Raw genomic sequence first — 19308 nt, forward strand, 5'->3', positions numbered from 1 at the left:
AAGGTCCTTTACAGTACTTGAGGAGCTGCAGCTTTGTGCTATGCTGCTGGGGCTTTCTGAGGTACAGCAGCTTTGAGCCATGCTGTTTGGACTTTCCAAGGCATGGAAACTGTGCATGATGCTTATGAGTCAGGTGGGGGTTAGCAGAGACTTCTAGGGGCAGCTACAGTATTGTGCTACACAGTGGCTCAGGGGCATCTTGCCATTTCAGAATTATAGTGTACCAAGAAGCCTCTAAGCCACAGTGTATTCTTTCCCTGCCTCCCTTTTCTTGCACATCCTGCACACTCTTTCCGTGAGCAATGTTGAACATTTCAACACTGCTCCAATTCATACACAGCTGCTGTCAGACCCCCCCCCCAGCCTCCCCAAGCCCCTTCCACCCCTCACACCTCAGTGGTGGGTTTCAAATACCACATTTTTCAGAGTATAAGACACACCGAAGACTCACCTTAGTTTTTGGGAAGAAAAATGGGTAGGGGGAAAATATGTCTACCAGATATTCATCTGGCTAGCATCGTTAGTCTGGTCAGCTTCAGGGCATTATTACCCAGTTAGGGCTTTAAAAAAAATCTTATTAGGAGAGAGTAACATTGAAAGAGCTTGCAAGCCGGTAAGAGCTGGGAACATCGTTAGCACCTGGTTAGGGGTGGAAATAAACTTATTTGGAACAAGTAGAACAATGAAAAAAACCATGCAAAGACTTAGGGCTTGGAAAACATTCTTTGCAGAGAGTAACAATGAAAGCGCCTACAAGGTAAGAGTTGGGAAAATTGTTAGCACCTTCTTAGGGCTGGGGGGAAAAAGCTTCGAAAAAAGTTACATTCAGAGTATAAGATGCACCAAAATTTTCAGCCTTTTTTAGGGAGGAAAAAGGTACATCTTATACTAGGAAAAATATGGTACTTTTGCTACTGGTTCAGGAATGGGAGCATTTTTATGACATCTGGATGGGTGGGCAGCGCCTCCCACTACCACCGCTACTGGTATGCCCAATCTAGGGGTGAACCAGTAGCAACCCAACACTGTCACACCTTCCACGGGTCTCCTTTTACATCTTGTTTAATGAGACTTGCATCCGGAGTTATGATGGCAACTGAGACTGCCAGATTCTAAGTGTTAAGCATTGCAATCATATGGTATTGTGTTTTACAGCTACATGACTCCGTGACAGAAATTGTGGTTCCAGTTGTGGCCATAAGTCGAGAAATACCTGGCTATTGAGGGTTGACTATTGCTGAGCTTTTAAGAAAATCTGAAAAGTATTGCCTAACATAATCATACTTTTTCCTGTGAAGACATTTTTAAGGGAGCAAAACTAATTATATGGTTGTGATGTATGGCACCACTTTAGAATCTCAGAGGAAATAACCAGATGAATCACAGTTTCTGAAGGCAGATGATTCTTATCTTTCCTTAACCGCTGCTTCTTTTCTTATGTCTGATTCGCTTTTATTCTAAATAATACATTGTGTTTTTATTAAAGAGATAAAGACTTGCTTTTCTTTGTGGTGGGTTTTGTTTACCAAGATAAGATATAAATTGTGCATCAAAAAAAGCATAAACATTACTTTGTCTTGGGAATATTTTTTCTGCTAGAAGCTTATAATTAGAAACATATAGCATTCAAGAGTCCTATTTAGAATGTTGTGAAGTCGTTTGTATTTCTATAATAATGGCCATTTCACTTTCCATGGAAGCCAGATTAAGAAACTGGTGGTGACAGTAATAGAATAAAAGAGATGCCTGTGAAATCCATCCTTTTCGTAGTTTCGTGAAAATGATTGTATGCATGTCAAGGAAACCCATACATCGGCAAGAGATGGGTGAATATCATTTTAGCTTTATGTTTTATAAATTGTGTCATTTTTGTCTTCCATTGGTATGTTCTTTAGTTCTAAAGAAAAAGCAGTGTTTATATCTTTTTGAGTATATATAGCTTTTGTATAAATTTTCCCAATATAATAGAAAAAAAGAAAGATTAAAAACTCTTTCAGAATCAGCATTATTCTTGGCACCTATGTCTCTGCAGTTTTTATTTCAGCACCAATATAGAAAATGATTTTCAGAGGGTTTTTTTTTAATCTGCAATGTTCTTTTTCCCCAATTGAAATTCCTGGTGGTCTACTTTCCAAGTATTAGCTAGGTATGAACTCATTTTGTTTTTCTGGATCAGCTAAAGCTAGCTAGCTGCTTCCATCTGACTGCATTGTCAAATCTAGAAGAAATATGAATGTGAATTTTGATTTATGTATTGACTGAAAAATTCAAAATTAGATTCATTTGCCTTCAGATGTGATCTAAAGGAAGCTCTCTCTTTCCTAGCAACTGCCTAGCTTTAGCTGATCCAGAAAAACAAAATGACTTCAGATGGTCCATTTAAGAGTCACAAATCCAATAGAGCTCTCTTAAGATTCAACCAATAATTTCTAAAGGTGACAATGCTTATGGTATAGAATAGATTCAGTAATATGTTATAGGGCAGAGATGGTATAGGGCAGTGTTGGCAAACATATGGCACACGTGCCACAAGTGCTATGCGTAGCCATATCTGAGGGCACATGAGGCATTGCCCTAGATGTCAGCTCCAACATGCATGTGTGTGCTTGCCAGCTGATTTTCAGCCTTATTTTTAGCTGTTTTCACTCTCCCTGGGCTTCAGGAGGCTTTTCGGAACCCTGGAAATGGCAAAAAAATGTGCCTACTGGAAGTCCAGAGGTTTCAGTGAGGCCTTGCGCATGCATGGAGGGGTCAGCAGTGGGGGGGTTGTGAACATGTGAGCGGGCAATGCAGGGGTTGAACGTATGCACGCAGAGGGAGGGCATTGCATTATAGGTGTTAGGAAGCTTATGATCCACTATCACATGCACACACACCTTTTTGGCACCTGAGCCAAAAAGATTCTCCATCACTGGTATAGGGTTTCTTGTTTGAGCACAGGGTTGGACTATAGGACCTTCAGAGCAGGGGTGGGTTCTACTTAACCTTCCCTACCGGTTCGCATCATGACGGAAGTGCACCTTCTTTTGTAGCCTTGAATTATTTTAAATTTATCATGTCTGATTCTTTTGTGAATCCTGCCTTGGACAAAGTATGTAGCATACTTTTAGCCTTTTTGAAACTGAGAGATGTTAGTGATATGGTTGTCTTCAGGTATGACTTGGCCATTTATGAAGGATGTTAGATAATAATAGATTTCTTTATTGGCCAAGTGTGATTGGACACACAAGGAATTTGTCTTGGTGCATATGCTCTCAGTGTACATAAAAGAAAAAGATGGGTGCCATAGTTCATTTTGTGTCATGTTTTGTGTCCTCTGTCTGATTGCTTTGTCTGTGTCTTCATTAGGAGAGTCTGCTGCTGGTTTCCCCAAGGATGTATCATTCACTGGATATTAACTAGTCTGGGCTTTTGTCCCTGAGTAATCCCATAATTTTTAGTGTCTTTTGGAACTCCATTATATTTCTTTATACCTCTACATGTCTGCCTTAGATCAACCATGCAAATCCACATCTCTAAGGGTTTCTTCGATATTACTGCTTGAATGCTTTATCATAGCTCCGTTTAATATATGCAAGACTAAATTTTTCATTACTTCTCCAAAGCCCATATGTCCTAATTTGTTTTTTCTTATCCTGTTAATGATATATGAAGCCTTAATTTTCTTTTATTCATTCTCATTTCCCAAAATCACTCTGCCTCTAAATCATCTTGCTGCTCTCTTAATAACATTACAAAATTCCAAATCTTCCTCTCTATCCACCAGTGAAGACTTTTGCATCGCTGTTATAGAATAGAATAGAATTTTTTATTGGCCAATTGTGATTGGGCACACAAGGAATTTGTCTTTGGTGCATATGCTCTCAGTGCACATAAAAGAACAGATATGTATTATCAAGCTACCATCTTAACCATGATTAAAAATTGGATTACGCTCCAAAATACAAGACTCCTAACTCTGGAAGGATTCGATCTTCTTGCTGGGTGGCATACTTTCTTGACAGCAGACTACCACAAAATACCTAAATACTTCAAAAATCATTACCTACGCAAAACACTAATAACAATCTGGTTTACTATTAAAAAAAATTATTACACCTCAATACCAAAATGGATATCCCCCAATGAAATACTAATTTTTCCCAATCTTTTCTCGCACTCTAAAATTCTGAGATACCAACAACTACTCGACGAATCAGATGCTCTTATCCCTAAACAACAACTGAACAATCAAGGAATTAATATAGACTGGTTAACATATTTACAAATTAAATTAAAATATGAACAACACAAAAAACAATTTGGATTTCAAAATAATAATGTAATAGACACGATTCTTTTCGGCCCCTCTACAAAAATGATCTCAAAATTGTACAACTACTTACTAATCCAAGAAAATCCCGAAGAGCAAGTGAAATGCTGTATGATAGCCTGGGCTCAGAATTTTGGATATACGATTAACCTAATTGAGTGGGAGAAAACATGGACATCAAATTATAAAATGACAACGGCAATGTCTTACAAGGAGAACCAAATTAAAATGTTTTATCGTTGGCATCTGCCCCCAGCAAGAATATCCAAAATGTTTCCCAACTTTTCACCGATCTGCTGGAAGTGCAAGACCAAACCTGGAACTTACTACCACACATGGTGGACATGCCCAATTGCACAAAAATATTGGACAACAATTCAATCCCTAATCGACCAAGTCATGTCAATCAAATTACCACTCAAACTCGAGCTTTATCTTTTAGGTATATTTAGACAAAACCTTACTAAGACACAAAAATATCTTATACTACAAATTATAACTGCAGCCAGAATATCATATGCCTCCCTTTGGAAATCTGATCAAGTACCCTCTTTCTTTACAATAATTACGAAAATTAATGAATGTGCTGAAATGTCTAAAATAGCAATGGAAGCACAAAACAAAAAAGATTCAGAATACTACGAAGTATGGGAAAATTGGCATAAATGGGTTTCTCAGAAAAAATACAAAAAACTTTTATTGTAAAATTCATACTCTATCACACCCAAAAGTACCTTCAACACTCAAATTAATATTAAAATAAATTAGAAAAGAAGCACCAAAAACTAATTAAATTTGCAACAAGAAAATATATTAAATCTCTTTTTATCTGTCTTCTAACCAACCCAATACACACTATAAACGTATTAACTACCTTTAGAATAACTAATCTTTATATACACCCATTATATCACCTATATACTCCCCACACTACAACTAAACAAAAGTCGTCCATAAAAACGTCTGCACTAAATGCAGATTCTTCTCTCTCTTTCTTTCCTTTTTTTTCTTTCCTCCTCCTTTTCACCGCTAGAACTTTAATGCCTGTATATACTAAGAAATACGACATTTGAGTTATAAACATATATACATATTAAGATTAGGAAAGTAAGAGTTATTACATTCCCTTTAAGACACCTGTGTATTACAACTCACATGTATTACAATTCTATCATAAATGTTTTGTTTTTGAATTCTCCCTCCCCTTCCTACTCTACCCCACCCCCAACCCTTCGTTCTGTCCCCCTTCCCCCCAATCCCTTTCCTTGTTTTTAATTATATTTGTAAATAAATAAAGTATATTTAAAAAAAAAAAAAGAACAGATATATTTGCCAAGAATCATGAAGTACAACACTTAATGATTGTCATAGGGTACAAATAAGCAATCAGGAAACAATATTAATATAAATCATAATGATACAAGCAACAAGTTATAGTCATAAGTGGGAGGAGATGGGTGATAGGAACAATGAGAAGACTAATAGTAGTAGTAAGAAAGACGAATCTTGCAAGTTTACCAGACAGATTGCTTTAGTAGTTTAAGGTTTCAGAACAAACAAAACCTAGATGGATGAAGAGATAACATTGATCCATGTCATCATTCTATTCTAGCCTCCCTTCATCTCTTCCCAACACAGCAAGATTTTTCTGGCTAGTCTACCATTTCTTCCAGCACCTTCTTTTCCATCTTTGCTGATCTGTGACTGCAATCAGTATTAATTTATTGATTCTTTCCCCTCTTTGCCTTCAGGGCTCCTCACTGTCAAGGTTTAGGGCAGTGCAATCCACCAGCCCAATGTGTCTTACTTCCTCCCATTACCTTGCCCCATTCTCTACCCACACTGGTTCCAGCAGAATATATTCCAGTTGTCAGTTTCCTTCCTGGATAGGTTTATCAGATATCCATCAAAAAGAGGACCTGTCCTACCCATTTTTCCTCCTCATGTCTTCTCTCCAGCAGTTATAACCTTAATATCAAATATCATCGGGATCTTTGAATGTCTAGTTTTGGGTGGTTGTTTCTTTAACTGTTTTCACAACAGTAATTGTTCAAAGTTCCATGTATTGCAGCCTGGTAGATTGTTTGCTTTTTTCTTTCCTCCATCTCTAGAAAAAAGTCGACAGCCCAGATTTATGTCATTTAATTTATTTCCTGATTCCAGCAATCGGCTTCAATCCAGCCCTTTAAATCTATGATCCCTGTAATCTGCAGACCACATGACTCATCGTATGTTTCCATGGTGAAATTTGGAAAGTGTGTCATCGTCAATTCTATATTATTGCCAGCAGGTCTTTTGAAAAATCAAGATTCATTGGGAAAATATTGTGATTGAAAAGCCAATCTTTCTAATGTTGGGAAAAGTAAATTCATATACATGTGTGCATGTGTACACTCTGCGCATGCTCACAACCCTCCCTGCCTCCACACATGCACACAGGCCTCACTGAAGCCTGAGTCAGTGAAAAAAGGGCCACATGGGTAAACCGGAAGTTTGTAAAAACAGACTTCTGGTTTGTCCGTTGTTCTGTTTTCTGCACTCCAGAAGCTTCGGGGAAGTATACTGAAGCCGGAGTGTGAAAAACAGCACAACAGGCAAACTGAACGTCCATTTTTCTGACCTTCTGGTTTGCCCGTTGTACTGTTATTTCCACTGTGGGGCTTCCGGAAGTTTCCCTGAAACCTCCAGAGTTAAAAAAACAGCACAACGGGCAAACCAGAATTCCATTTTTCTGAACTTCTGGTTTGCCCATTGTCAGTTTTTCACACTCTGGAGCTTCAGGGAACCTTCCCTGAAGCTTCCAGAGTGTGACATGGCCTTCCCCGAGGCCAAAAATCATCAGGCAAGTGCTGGAGCTGACATAGGGCAACACCTCATGTGTTCTCCAATATGACTCCATGTGCCACCTGTGGCACGCGTGCCACAGGTTTGCCATCACTGCATCAGGATGTCTTCTGCTTCTCTGTAGACTCATAACTGTTGTATAGCTTGAAGCTTCCAACCATTAGAACTGAAATTTATAATCTTATAAAATAATTTTTATAAGCCACCCAGAGTCACCTTATAAGCGAGATAGGTAGTATAAAAATTTAAATAAATGATCTACATGTGGCTATTGAGTCCTACTCCAAAATGATTTTACTTTACCTCTGCTGTGATATACCATCATATCATGTTGATTAGTAGTAACCTTATGCAGAATCTTATTCCTTGCTTCCACAACCCAATGTAAAATCAATGTCCTTCCATTTCTGTCTCCTGCTATAGGTGAAACTTGCACACTGTTCAGATTTTCTGCCCTTCATTTCCTCCTGGACAAACTGTTACCTGAGAAAGTCCTCGAATGTAGCTTTGTAGGCTTTTTAGAATTTATGGAACACTGTGCCATATTACTAGAATAGCACCAACACGAACTGAATGTGTGGAAGTTTTGTTCGGGTTTTTTTTTTCTTTGTGGAGTTTTTCAAGTTTTGAGAAAAGGAGAGGCAAATTCAGTGACTGATGAATTTGGGGCAGAGAAATCATGCTGGTTAGTTGATAGGTTCAGCTAGTGTTTAACTGGGGTTGAGCAGAGTCTGGCTAAAGCTTTTCTCTGTGAGCTCAGCTGGATGCTAAATGTGTTTGCGATTCGTGGATGGTGAGGACGAAGTGGGGAAATCATTAAAGTGTGTGGCAGAGCTCATTAAAGACTTCATTCTACAATGGAGTCATCAGTTTGATGCAACCCTGTGGGACGGATATATTTCTCCAAGCAGTTATAGTTGAATTGCTATTTGTATAATGCAGTAGGACGTGCTTGCTTTGCTTATTCAAATGTGATGCCTGTGAACAATTTGGTCATAGCTGCATTTTCTGCTGGCACGAAAGGGAATTATGATATGGGCAGTACAATTTGAGCTGTCTATTTTTAAAGCCCTTCCTGGCAATTGGCATCCGCAGCCCAATTGTAAGGTCAGATTTCCTTGGAATGCAGGCAGGCATTGTGCCATGTTGTCAGATGGGCAAGAGATTAAAGAGCGCAGCCCTGCTGTGCTGTGTGGGCCACATTGGATGCCGAACAAGGCACGTTTGTGTGGCAGCTTCAGTTTAATTTCACAGCCCTTTGTTTTTGAGATGTCATTTGCTAATCCAGCTTTGTGGATTTGGGTGCCCTCTTTGCAAAATTTACAAACACTTGTCATATGGCAACAGTGTGGTGGGAGAGACCCTTTATCTCCCATGGCACCCCCCAACCTCTTTATTGTCTGTCTGAAAAATGTAATGTTGTCAAATCCTGCTTGGTGTATCAGAATTCATTTTAAAACATGGCACAGTGCAAATTTGTATCCGTCATGCTTTTCATATGCAGTTTTCTTAAAGACAATGAGGTACCCTGGGATATGCTTCCTCGTTTGTTTTTCAATACCCACATGCAGATACCCTGAGCTCTAGTTCTCCTGCCATAGCTTGTAATTCAAGACAAACCCTGACAATACTTTTTATTCTTCTTCCATCATATTTTAAGGGACTTTCAGATCACTGGCACACTAATTCAGAGCATGTGCACCAACCCATCTGACTTAACGACAGGATATAAGTACACCTTTTGGTAAATTCATGTATATCTCATATTGCCAGGGTAGTGTGATTTGCATTCAGTACGTAATGTTTTTCTGCTTGTTTACTGTCTGTTTGGGGTTTTTTTTCTACAGCCAACTTGATGCTTGTTGATCTCATAAGGATTTTACAAGCATAATGGCACTGACAGCATTACATTTTTTCTAATAGAGTTCAATGTCATGCATCATTTAGCACAAAACTTGATAATATTACTTCTCTTGTTCAACAAAAAACCCAGGTATTTTGTTCACTAAATGACCTTTGTGTTAGATAAAAGAGAAGGGTAAAATGTTTTATATGTTTTCGGTGTTAAAAGTTACATATATTGCAGAGTAAAAATTTTGCTTACTTTTAATTTGCTTTGCTTCTGTGCATATGTCTTTTCAGGAAGGAAGGAAAATGGAAAATGTTTCCCCATGTGATTAATAAGTAATTGAAAGACAAATATTTTAAGGAACATATATAAAAATTGTGATACTATCCAAATTATCCTTTGCAGGGGTGGGCAGCAGACAGGATGGGGTGGAACACAGTTCCACCAGTAGAAATGAAGCTGTGTGGCCCAGCTCCAGCAGATCATCCCCCCTCCCATCCTCTTCCTCTTCCTCAGAAAGCGGCAGGGAGACCAGCACCGGCAGGAGTTGCAGGGGGGCCATTTCCTCCCCCCTCTTTTCTCAACAGCTGATTGGCACCTGTTCACCTAGCTACCCAGCCTGAGGCATGGGGGGAGTGACCCAGGAAGGAGAGTGTGGGAAACGCGAAGCAAATTGTCACCCCAGAGACCGACACTGGTGAGGTTGTATGTTGAGGACTTAACAGTTCACTTGCAGGATGTTGATCGTTCAAGCCATTCCCATCTGGTCACATGGCCAGCAAGTCATTCCTACCCAGTCACATGACAATCAAGCCACACACAAAAAATAAGCCACACCCACAGTGTGGCAGTAAAAATTTTGGCTGCCCATTACTGATGGTGAATCTATGGTACATGTGCCAGAAGTGGGACACAGAGCCATCTCTCTGGGCACACTAGCCATTGCTCATTGCTGAGTTCTCTGGGTTCCGGCATGCAGGCCTGCTGGTCTTCATGCGTGCATGCATACCAGAAATCGGAAGACCAGGTGCCAGTGCGCATGCATGTGTGCTGGAAACCAGAAGATGGCATGTGCATGCACACCTGGTGGCTCCCCTTCTGGTTTCTGGCCTTTGTGCACTCCCATTTCAGCACTCAGTGCCAAAAAGCTTCTCCAACACTACTCTAGGGCAAACATTGCTTGAGAATTTCTCTTCCTTTTTTAGAAATCTAATGACATGATTGCCCCAATCTTTTTTTAAAAAAAAATAGGATAGATATTTTCAGCAGATTGCTGTTTTACAATACAGTAGTACCTCTAGATACGAGCTGCTCTACATGCAAGGATTTCAAGATACGAGCCACGAGGGGAGAGACATTTCTGTTCTAATCCCGAGCTCAAATTCATGATACGAGCCGAGCGTCCACTAGGTGGCACAAGAATCCTTGCTTTTGGTTATCTCGGAGGGGAAAAACAAAGTCTAAAGCTATTTGTTCCAGATACGAGTTGCCTCGACATACAAGCTCCCTTCTGGAACGAATTATGCTCGTATCTAGGGGTACTACTGTACTGATTTTAACTCTGAATATAAATAGCAACTATTAGAGTTCTGCACAGGACATTCAAACCTGGCTATGTTGCAACTGGCCAGATTTCAAAACAACAATAATAAGAGATAGTGAAAGCCAAGCGTGTGCCCCTTTGATTTTCAATCAATCCGAAGTTTCAAAGGTCAGTAATATAGTATGATGGTTATGGCTACCATATCTGGGCTGCAGAAATTAGAGAAGTACTAGATGAGAACAGAATAGTATTTCTTTTCCAACATCTAACGATCAACTAGATTTTTGTGGCCCAGGACTGTTAGCCAATTGCTACTATGCAACCAATTTACAGACCGATTGAGAGAAACATTGATTTTTAACATTTATTTGAAAACATGGCGGGGAAAATCCCAGACAGTTCTGGACAGAACAGATAAACCTGTGTTCTTACCTCTAGTGCAATCTCTAAGACAGATACCTGACACACAAGTCAAAGTGATTCTTTCATAATTCTTTTCTTAGCAGTTAGTCACGTTCCCTGGTTTTGAATATGCCATTTGTTTCAGTGCTATGATTTTTCTATAACAATTCACTTGTCAACCTTCCAAATAGAATCCAAGAAATAAATCAGAGTCCAAGGCTTGGCCTTCTTCAAAATTCCAATTTATTAACAGGGCCATGTTAGCACAACTAGAGAAACCTGAATCTAAAGTTACGAGGGTATCTCCACATGGGTTAGAATTCATTTCCTTGCATCTCCCGCCACAAAGCCATCACATGAACCATACATCTTCTGCCAGCATATCCTGCAACTCCCAGCAGCTTCCAGCCAAGTGCTGAACAAAGACTGACCATTTGTCGTGGCATGCAGCCACACCCCGCCCCCCAAGTTCCCAGAGCAAGAAACATTCTAAAGCATTTTAAATGTGGCAGACCAGAGGCTTCTATAAAATATGGCTTTGGCCTGACAGCACCTATCTGATGTTAAGTTAGTCCTTGACTTACAAACACAATTGGAACTAAGACTTACAAAGTGGCAATCAAGGCGGCAAGATGCGCATATCATGCCACCTTGATTGCATCAGTGGAATCCTGCCCGGCCACTCTATTTAGGGTAACCCGCTCCCTTCTTAACCAGGGGGGAGTTTGGGAGCCCTTGCAGAGTAGTGTCAAGGACTTTAACATGTTTTTCGCTGATAAAATCGCTCGGATCCGAGCAGACCTCGACTCCAATTGGAAAACAGAGTCGACTGACAACGAGTCAGTCGAGGTGACTGGGGCTAAACATCTTTGTCCATCTGTCTGGGGGGAGTTTGACTTGGTGACACCTGATGCAGTGGACAAGGCCAATGGAGCTGTGAGTTCCGCCACCTGTCTACTGGATCCATGTCCCTTTTGGTTGGTTTCGGACAGTCGAGAGGTGACACGGAGCTGGGTCCAGGAGATTGTCAATGCCTCCTTGGGAGGGGTCCTTTCCAGCTCCTTATAAGGAGGTGGTGGTGTGCCCCCTCCTCAAGAAGCATTCCCTGGACCCAGCCGTGCTTAATAACTACCGTCCAGTCTCCAACCTTCCCTTTATGGGGAAGGTTGTTGAGAAGGTGGTGGCGCTCCAACTCCAACGGTCCTTGGAAGAAGCCGATTATCTAGGTCCTCAACAGTCTGGATTCAGGCCCGGCTACAGCACGGAAACTGCTTTGGTCATGCTGATGGATGATCTCTGGCGGGCCTGGGACAGGGGCTTGTCCCCTGTCTTGGTGCTTCTTGACCTCTCAGTGGCTTTTGATAGCATCGACCATGGTATCCTTCTGCTCCGGCTGGAGGGGTTGGGAGTGGAAAGCACTGTTCTCCAGTGGTTCTCCTCCTACCTCTCTCGTCGGTCACAGTCGGTGTTAGTGGGGGGGGGTCAGAGGTTGACCTCTAGGTCTCTACCTTGTGGGGTGCCTCAGGGGTCGGTCCTCTCCCCCCTGCTATTTAATATCTACATGAAACCGCTGGGTGAGATAATCCAAGGGCATGGGGTGAGGTATCATCAATATGCTGATGATACCCAGTTATACATCTCCACCCCATGTCCAGTCAACAAAGCAGTGGAAGTGATGTGCCGGTGCCTCAAGGCTGTTGGGGCCTGGATGGGTGTCAACAAACTCAAACTCAACCCAGACAAGATGGAGTGGCTGTGGGTCTTGCCTCCCAAGGACAATTACATCTGTCCGTCCATTACCCTGGGGGAGAATCATTGACCCCCTCAGAGAGGGTCACAGTCGGTGTTAGTGGGGGGGGGTCAGAGGTTGACCTCTAGGTCTCTCCCTTGTGGGGTGCCTCAGGGGTCGATCCTCTCCCCCCTGCTATTTAATTTCTACATGAAACCGCTGGGTGAGATCATCCAAGGCATGAGGTGAGGTATCATCAATATGCTGATGATACCCAGTTATACATCTCCACCCCATGTCCAGTCAACGAAGCAGTGGAAGGGATGTGCCGGTGCCTGGAGGCTGTTGGGGCCTGGATGGGTGTCAACAAACTCAAACTCAACCCAGACAGACGGAGTGGCTGTGGGTCTTGCCTCCCAAGGACAATTCCATCTGTCCATCCATTACCCTGGGGGGAGAGGGTCCGCAACTTGGGCGTCCTCCTCGATCCACAGCTCACATTAGAGAAACATCTTTCAGCTGTGGCAAGGGGGGCATTTGCCCAGGTTCGCCTGGTGCACCAGTTGTGGCCCTATTTGGACTGGGAGTCACTGCTCACAGTCATTCATGCTTTCATCACCTCAAGGCTCGACTACTGTAATGCTCTCTACATGGGGCTACCTTTGAAAAGCGTTCGGAAACTTCAGATCGTGCAGAATGCAGCTGCGAGAGCTATCATGGGCTTTTCCAAATATGCCCATGTTACACCAACACTCCGCAGTCTACATTGGTTGCTGATCAGTTTCCAGTCGCAATTCAAAGTGTTGGTTATGACCTATAAAGCCCTTCATGGCACCGGACCTGATTATCTCAGGGACCGCCTTCTGCTGCACGAATCCCAGTGACGAGTTAGGTCCCACAGAGTGGGTCTTCTCCAGGTCCTGTCAACTAAACAATGTCACTTGGCGGGACCCAGGGGAAGAGCCTCCTCTGTGGTGGCCCCAACCCTCTGGAACCAACTCCCCCCAGATATTAGAATTGCCCCCACCCTCCTTGCCTTTCATAAGCGGCTTAAAACCCACCTCTGCCGCCAGGCATGGGGGAATTGAGATATGCTTTCCCCCTAGGCCTTTACCATTTTATGCATGGTATGTCTGTACGTATGTTTGGTTTTATAATAAGGGTTTTTAACTGTTTTAGTATTGGATTATTATTATATGCTGTTTTATTGCTGTTGTTAGCCGCCCCGAGTCTGCGGAGAGGGGCGGCATACAAATCCAATGAATGAATGAACAAACGAACAAACGAACAAACAAACAAACAAACAAATAAACAAACTTCTTTCTAAGCAAGGTTGTTCTAAGTGTGTCATTTCCAATTTTATACCTTTTTTTTGCCATGATTTTCAAACAGTTGTTAATACAATTGGTAAGCAAATCCAGCTTTCCCCATTGACTTTGCTTTGAAAGCCACCTAGGAAGGTTGCAATTGGCAATCACCTGATGCCCGGATTCATTATTCCACTATGATTTCGTTTGCCATACTCTGCTCATGATATCAGCATTTATAGCTCACCAGCAGAGTTTAAGAGCCAATACTGCATTTATTTTATGTATTTAACTTGTATCTTGCATTTTTATTGAGTATTCCAGAACATTCAATGAGAACTCTGCCAATCAGATAGCTTTTCAATTTAATTAAACCCACCCAAAGTTTTGTATCAACAAAACATGGGAACAATAGTGATATAAGTACATGTAGCTGTGAGTTGAATTGCAAGTTTATTGTTCTTTTGACTTTGCAGATAGAGCGCTAATGATGTTAGTTCACCTGGTAATAACATATCTGGAGCAGGAAGCCCAAGCATGGAGAAAATTAAAGACCCAAGAATATTCATAGATACATAAATATATAGAATATATTGGCTGCAATAATCTGAGGGTTGGGGGAGGGTGTTGAAATTTTGAATCATACAAAAGTCAATAATCGTGATTTGAGAAATAGAACATTCCTTCTAATACAAAATTGCAATTTCTTTCAAGATAAAGTCAATGTAAATTTATCCAATTTTGTCAAATGCTTGGTTTAGATTCTGATGTTTATGTTCTTTAAAATGAATATCTAATGTTTTATTGTGCATTCTCATTATTTATTGATTAAAACCCAAAATTTGGGGTACCATTTCCATTGATTAAATTATCTCCTACTCTTGGTTTGTCTGCATGGTGTCTGTACTTCCCTGCATGGGAAGTTTAGTATTTGTTTTTGTCAATACATCATGAATTTGTATCTTGTTGCACTTTGGTAATAGCTTTCAGTAGTCTATTGAGGGCTGTTAAATCAAAGGAAAATAGGTCCTTGAAGACTACTTTTGAGATTCTCTTTGTACATAAGCCTCATTGATACAAACAAGACTTGCTATCCAATTTAAGAATTAGAGCATGGCCCCCATCAGCTCTTCTAGAAGCTACCATATAGAAAACTTTGTGACCTATTTTGTGTGGTGGTGCAGACAATGTTATATGAAAGACTAAAAACTGCTATATCGTGAAAATAGAAAATGTTGTTCTATTTTTTATTGGATTGTTTTTCTTTCTTTAGCTCAGCAGAATTCACCAAAAATCCATGAAGGCTGGTGGGCTTATAAGGAGGTGGTCCAGGGAAGCTTTGTTCCTGGTAAGTGCTATATTCATTATTCAATCACTATGTGAATCGTTGCTATTTTATTCTGATGTAAATCATAACATGTAGTGTTGGCTTTTATGTTCAGCTATTTCAGAAATGTAGATCCGCACAGCTGTGCACTGCAACAAAAATCAGAACATAACTCAATAATTGGATTGATTCTGTATCTCTTACTTTAGATGAAGCATCATAGTTACGTGTATGGAAAACTTTATGGATTGTCTAATTGTGTTTCTTAAATTGGAGAGAAAAAAGAATCTGCCCCTGCTTTTGGCTGTAATTTCCTATATTCAACTTACATTGAAATCCGCGGAGCTCTTATTTCTATAAGATTGTTTTTAAACAATTTTTAAATCATCATCATTATTATTATTATTATTATTATTATTATTATTGTTGTTGTTGTTTGTTGTTATTATTATTATTATTACTATTATTAATAATTAGATTTGTATGCCGCCCTTTTCTGAAAACTTGGAGCGGCTCACAGAATAAATATAGAAACAAGGCATACAAAACAAATCTAATACATTAAAAAACTACAGTTAAAAACCCTATATATTACTCAATCAGACAATTCAATAACATCATGCATCACATTTATTGGTCACGGGGCAAGATCTAATTTTATTATTGTTGTGAGCTGCCCCGAGTCTTCGGAGAGGGGCGGCATACAAATCTAATTATTAATAATAATAATAATAATAATAATAATAATAATAATAATAATAATAATAATAATAATAATTATTATTATTATTATTATTATTATTATTATTATTATTATTATTATTATTTATTAGATTTGTATGCCGCCCCTCTCCGAAGACTCGGGGCAGCTCAAAACAATAATAAAAAAACAATATAACAATGGAACAAATCTAATATTAAAAGAGAAAAGACATATAAAACCCCATCATTTAAAACCATACAACACATACATACCAAATATAAAATATAAAAGCATGGGTGAGGTGTCTCAGTTCCCCCATGCCTGGCGATATAGGTGTGTCTTGAGTAATTTGCGAAAGACAAGGAGGGTGGGGGTCCTTCTAATCTCTGGGGGGAGTTGATTCCAGAGGGCCGTGGCTGCCACAGACAAGACTCTTCCCCTGGGGCCCGCCAAACGACATTGTTTGGTCGATGGGACCCGGAGAAGGCCAACTCTGTGGGACCTTATAGGCTGCTGGGATTCGTGCGGTAGAAGGCAGTCCCGTAGGATATGCCACTTTATATGCCTCTCTTCTATGTTTCTATAGTGCTTTACAGCTGCTCTAAGCGGTTTACAGAGTCAGCATATTGACCCCAACAATAATGCTTGGGAGCTTCTATTTAAATGCAAACTTCAATGTTTGCTCGGTACACTGTAGGAGAAGATGTATTGACTGAACTTAATGTTATTTTGTTTTCTTTTTCCATAGTTCAATTTCTCCCAGTTGAAAATATGCAATAGACTGCTTTGCCATACTCTGAATGTTTAACTTGTCAGAAGTTGGGGCAAAGGGACAGGAATTTTACTTACAAGTCCATACGGTTTTGCATTTACAATTATATTTAATATATTCAGTGGCCTTAGTTTAACAAATAATACATACATAGCCTTGTACAGACAATTTCAGAGGTATATTAACTGTTTCATTCCCTCGTTCATGCAGATTCTTTCTGTGCTTTCAATTCTAAGGTCAGTTCTATCCTAGGGAGGAGAATGAGAAGAAGGAAATACTCCATTTTTTTTACCTTCTTAGATTTCAGCACCACTCCCAAACCATATTTCACTGATACGTGTTCTGATCTCCAAAACCTTCAATTATTTCCACATGCCCATTTTCTCAGTTGATCTCTCTCTCTCTCTCTCTCTCTCTCTCTCTCTCTCTCTCTCTCTCTCTCTCTCTCTCTCTCTCTCTCTCTCTCTCTCTCTCTCTCTCTCTCTCTCTCTCTCTCTCTCTCTCTCTCTGTCTCAGGTCCTATTTGCTTCTTGATTCATGATAGCTCACCAATCCAAACCACACAAAAATAATAGCAGAAATGCACAACAACCCCTTCCTCCATTATTAATGTTCCTGCCATTTTATATGTCTGCAGCTAAAAGGCAAGAGTTGTTTACTTGATTTAAGCATTAGGCTTCTTAATGTCTATGTGGCAGTGAACCTGATTTTGGCCCCCATTTTTCAGTCCCAGTACCATCTGGATAACCTGCCATCCCAAGAACCTATATGACGTTCATTATGTGTTACTAGTCTAATAGTCAGGTTTGAGATTTTCACACATCATCAAACTTTGGCCTATTTTCCTCTTTATGAGAAGCTTATATTTGGCCCTAATATGCTTTTCTAAAATAAATTTTATTCATTTTGAGATATAATCCTGCCCCCCTCCCCTGCTCACAATTTAGAACAGGAAGCAAACATATTGAATATGACTATTATATGAGAACTCCTCAAGAATCTTGAACTAGTTTTAGTATTTTAAAAATCCTTTGGTGAGATCTTATGTATCTCCTCCAAGTGAATCTATGAACTCAATTGTGGGAGAAGCATTATACTATACTGCTCAAAAAAAAAAAAAGGGAACACTCAAATAACACATCCTAAATCTGAATGAATGAAATATTCTCATTGAATACTTTGTTCTGTACAAAATTGAATGTGAACAACAGCATGTGAAATTGATTGTCAATCAGTGTTGCTTCCTAAGTGGACAGTTTGATTTCACAGAAGTTTGATTTACTTGGAGTTATATCGTGTTGTTTAAGTGTTCCCTTAATTTTTTTGAGCAGTGTATAAAGAAGGCCATATAAAGTGATACCTCGTCTTACGAACCTCTCATCATACGAACTTTTCGTGACACGAACCCAGGGTTTACGATTTGTTTGCCTTGTCTTAAGAACCATTTTCACCTTATGAACCCGAGCCAGGGGCATGGCCACTCTTACTGCGCATGCGCTCTACCGTGTGCTCTCTTACTGCGATAGGGATTCCCCTGCCTTGTGACTGTCACTGCCGGAATTTCCTATTTGTTTGCCACCCCACCAGAGACCTTCAATGTAAAAGGAATCAATGTAAAAGCGCTGGTAGGCTGGCAACATCTCCGGCCACTTAACTCCTCCTGTCCAGCCCGAAGCCAAAAGAAAAGCGTGGAAGCTGGCGGATGAAGTGGAGGTGAACAGAGTGGGGACAGAGGCGAGGCAAGGAAGCAGTGGCAAAATTTATCTGTGGGAGCCCCGGTCATCCATTGCCCACCATCCCTTCCTGCCAGAAGCCCGCGAGGGGCCAAATCCAGGTGTGGGGAAGTGCAGAACTTCCGGCTTCGGGCTGGAGAGGAGGAGCTAAGTGGCCAGAGACATTGCGAGCCCACCGGCGAGGGCGGCCGGGGCTGAACCAAGCCAGGAGCAGAAGGGTAAAACGGCCCTTCCCGGAGACCTGCACAAAGCCAGGATTGGAGCAGTTCAGCCCTTTCCCAGCACTAGCAGAGGAAGCCAGTGCTCCTCCCAGGGATGCCTAGTCAGCCGGCAGCTATCTGTCAGTCTAAGCTTTCGTTGCTTGTGAAGAAGCTGTGGAACAGAGCAAACACCTTCAGGAGAGCGGAGGGCGAAGCTCTCCTTCCCCGCAGGGAGCGGCCCTTGTTGAATTGTTTGCTCTGTTCCATGGCTTCTTTGCAGGTGATGAAAGCTTAGGCTGACAGGTAGCTTCCGGGAAACCCCTGGGCTCCACCGAAGCCACTGCCGCTTCCATGAAGGCTCCGTGTTGCTCAGGATGCCAGGGTGGCAGCACGCTTGTTGCACAGAATGAAAAGCTGGGTTCTGTCTTTGATCTGCTCCATGGGCACCAGCCGCCCTCCTGCCCAGCCCCAGGAATGGCATGCTCTTCCACACACCCCGACTCCCCCAGCCTCCATGCTTTTACATTGATTCCTTTTACATTTAAGGTCTTCGGCCACTTAGCTCCTCCTGTCCATCCAGAAACTGA

General features: G+C 41.1%; 1 protein-coding gene across 1 annotated transcript in view; it reads left to right on the plus strand.

The window, feature by feature from the left end:
* Positions 1-19308, plus strand: part of CA10 (carbonic anhydrase 10) — a 423683-nt gene that overhangs the window by 71989 nt on the left and 332386 nt on the right. The window contains exon 2 of the mRNA XM_070736011.1: positions 15260-15334. Within this exon, the coding sequence (XP_070592112.1) occupies positions 15260-15334 (75 nt within the window). The remainder of the gene's footprint in view (positions 1-15259; positions 15335-19308) is intronic.

The sequence above is a fragment of the Erythrolamprus reginae genome, chromosome 2, assembly GCF_031021105.1.
Source record: "Erythrolamprus reginae isolate rEryReg1 chromosome 2, rEryReg1.hap1, whole genome shotgun sequence".
NCBI classification, from domain to species: domain Eukaryota; kingdom Metazoa; phylum Chordata; class Lepidosauria; order Squamata; family Dipsadidae; genus Erythrolamprus; species Erythrolamprus reginae.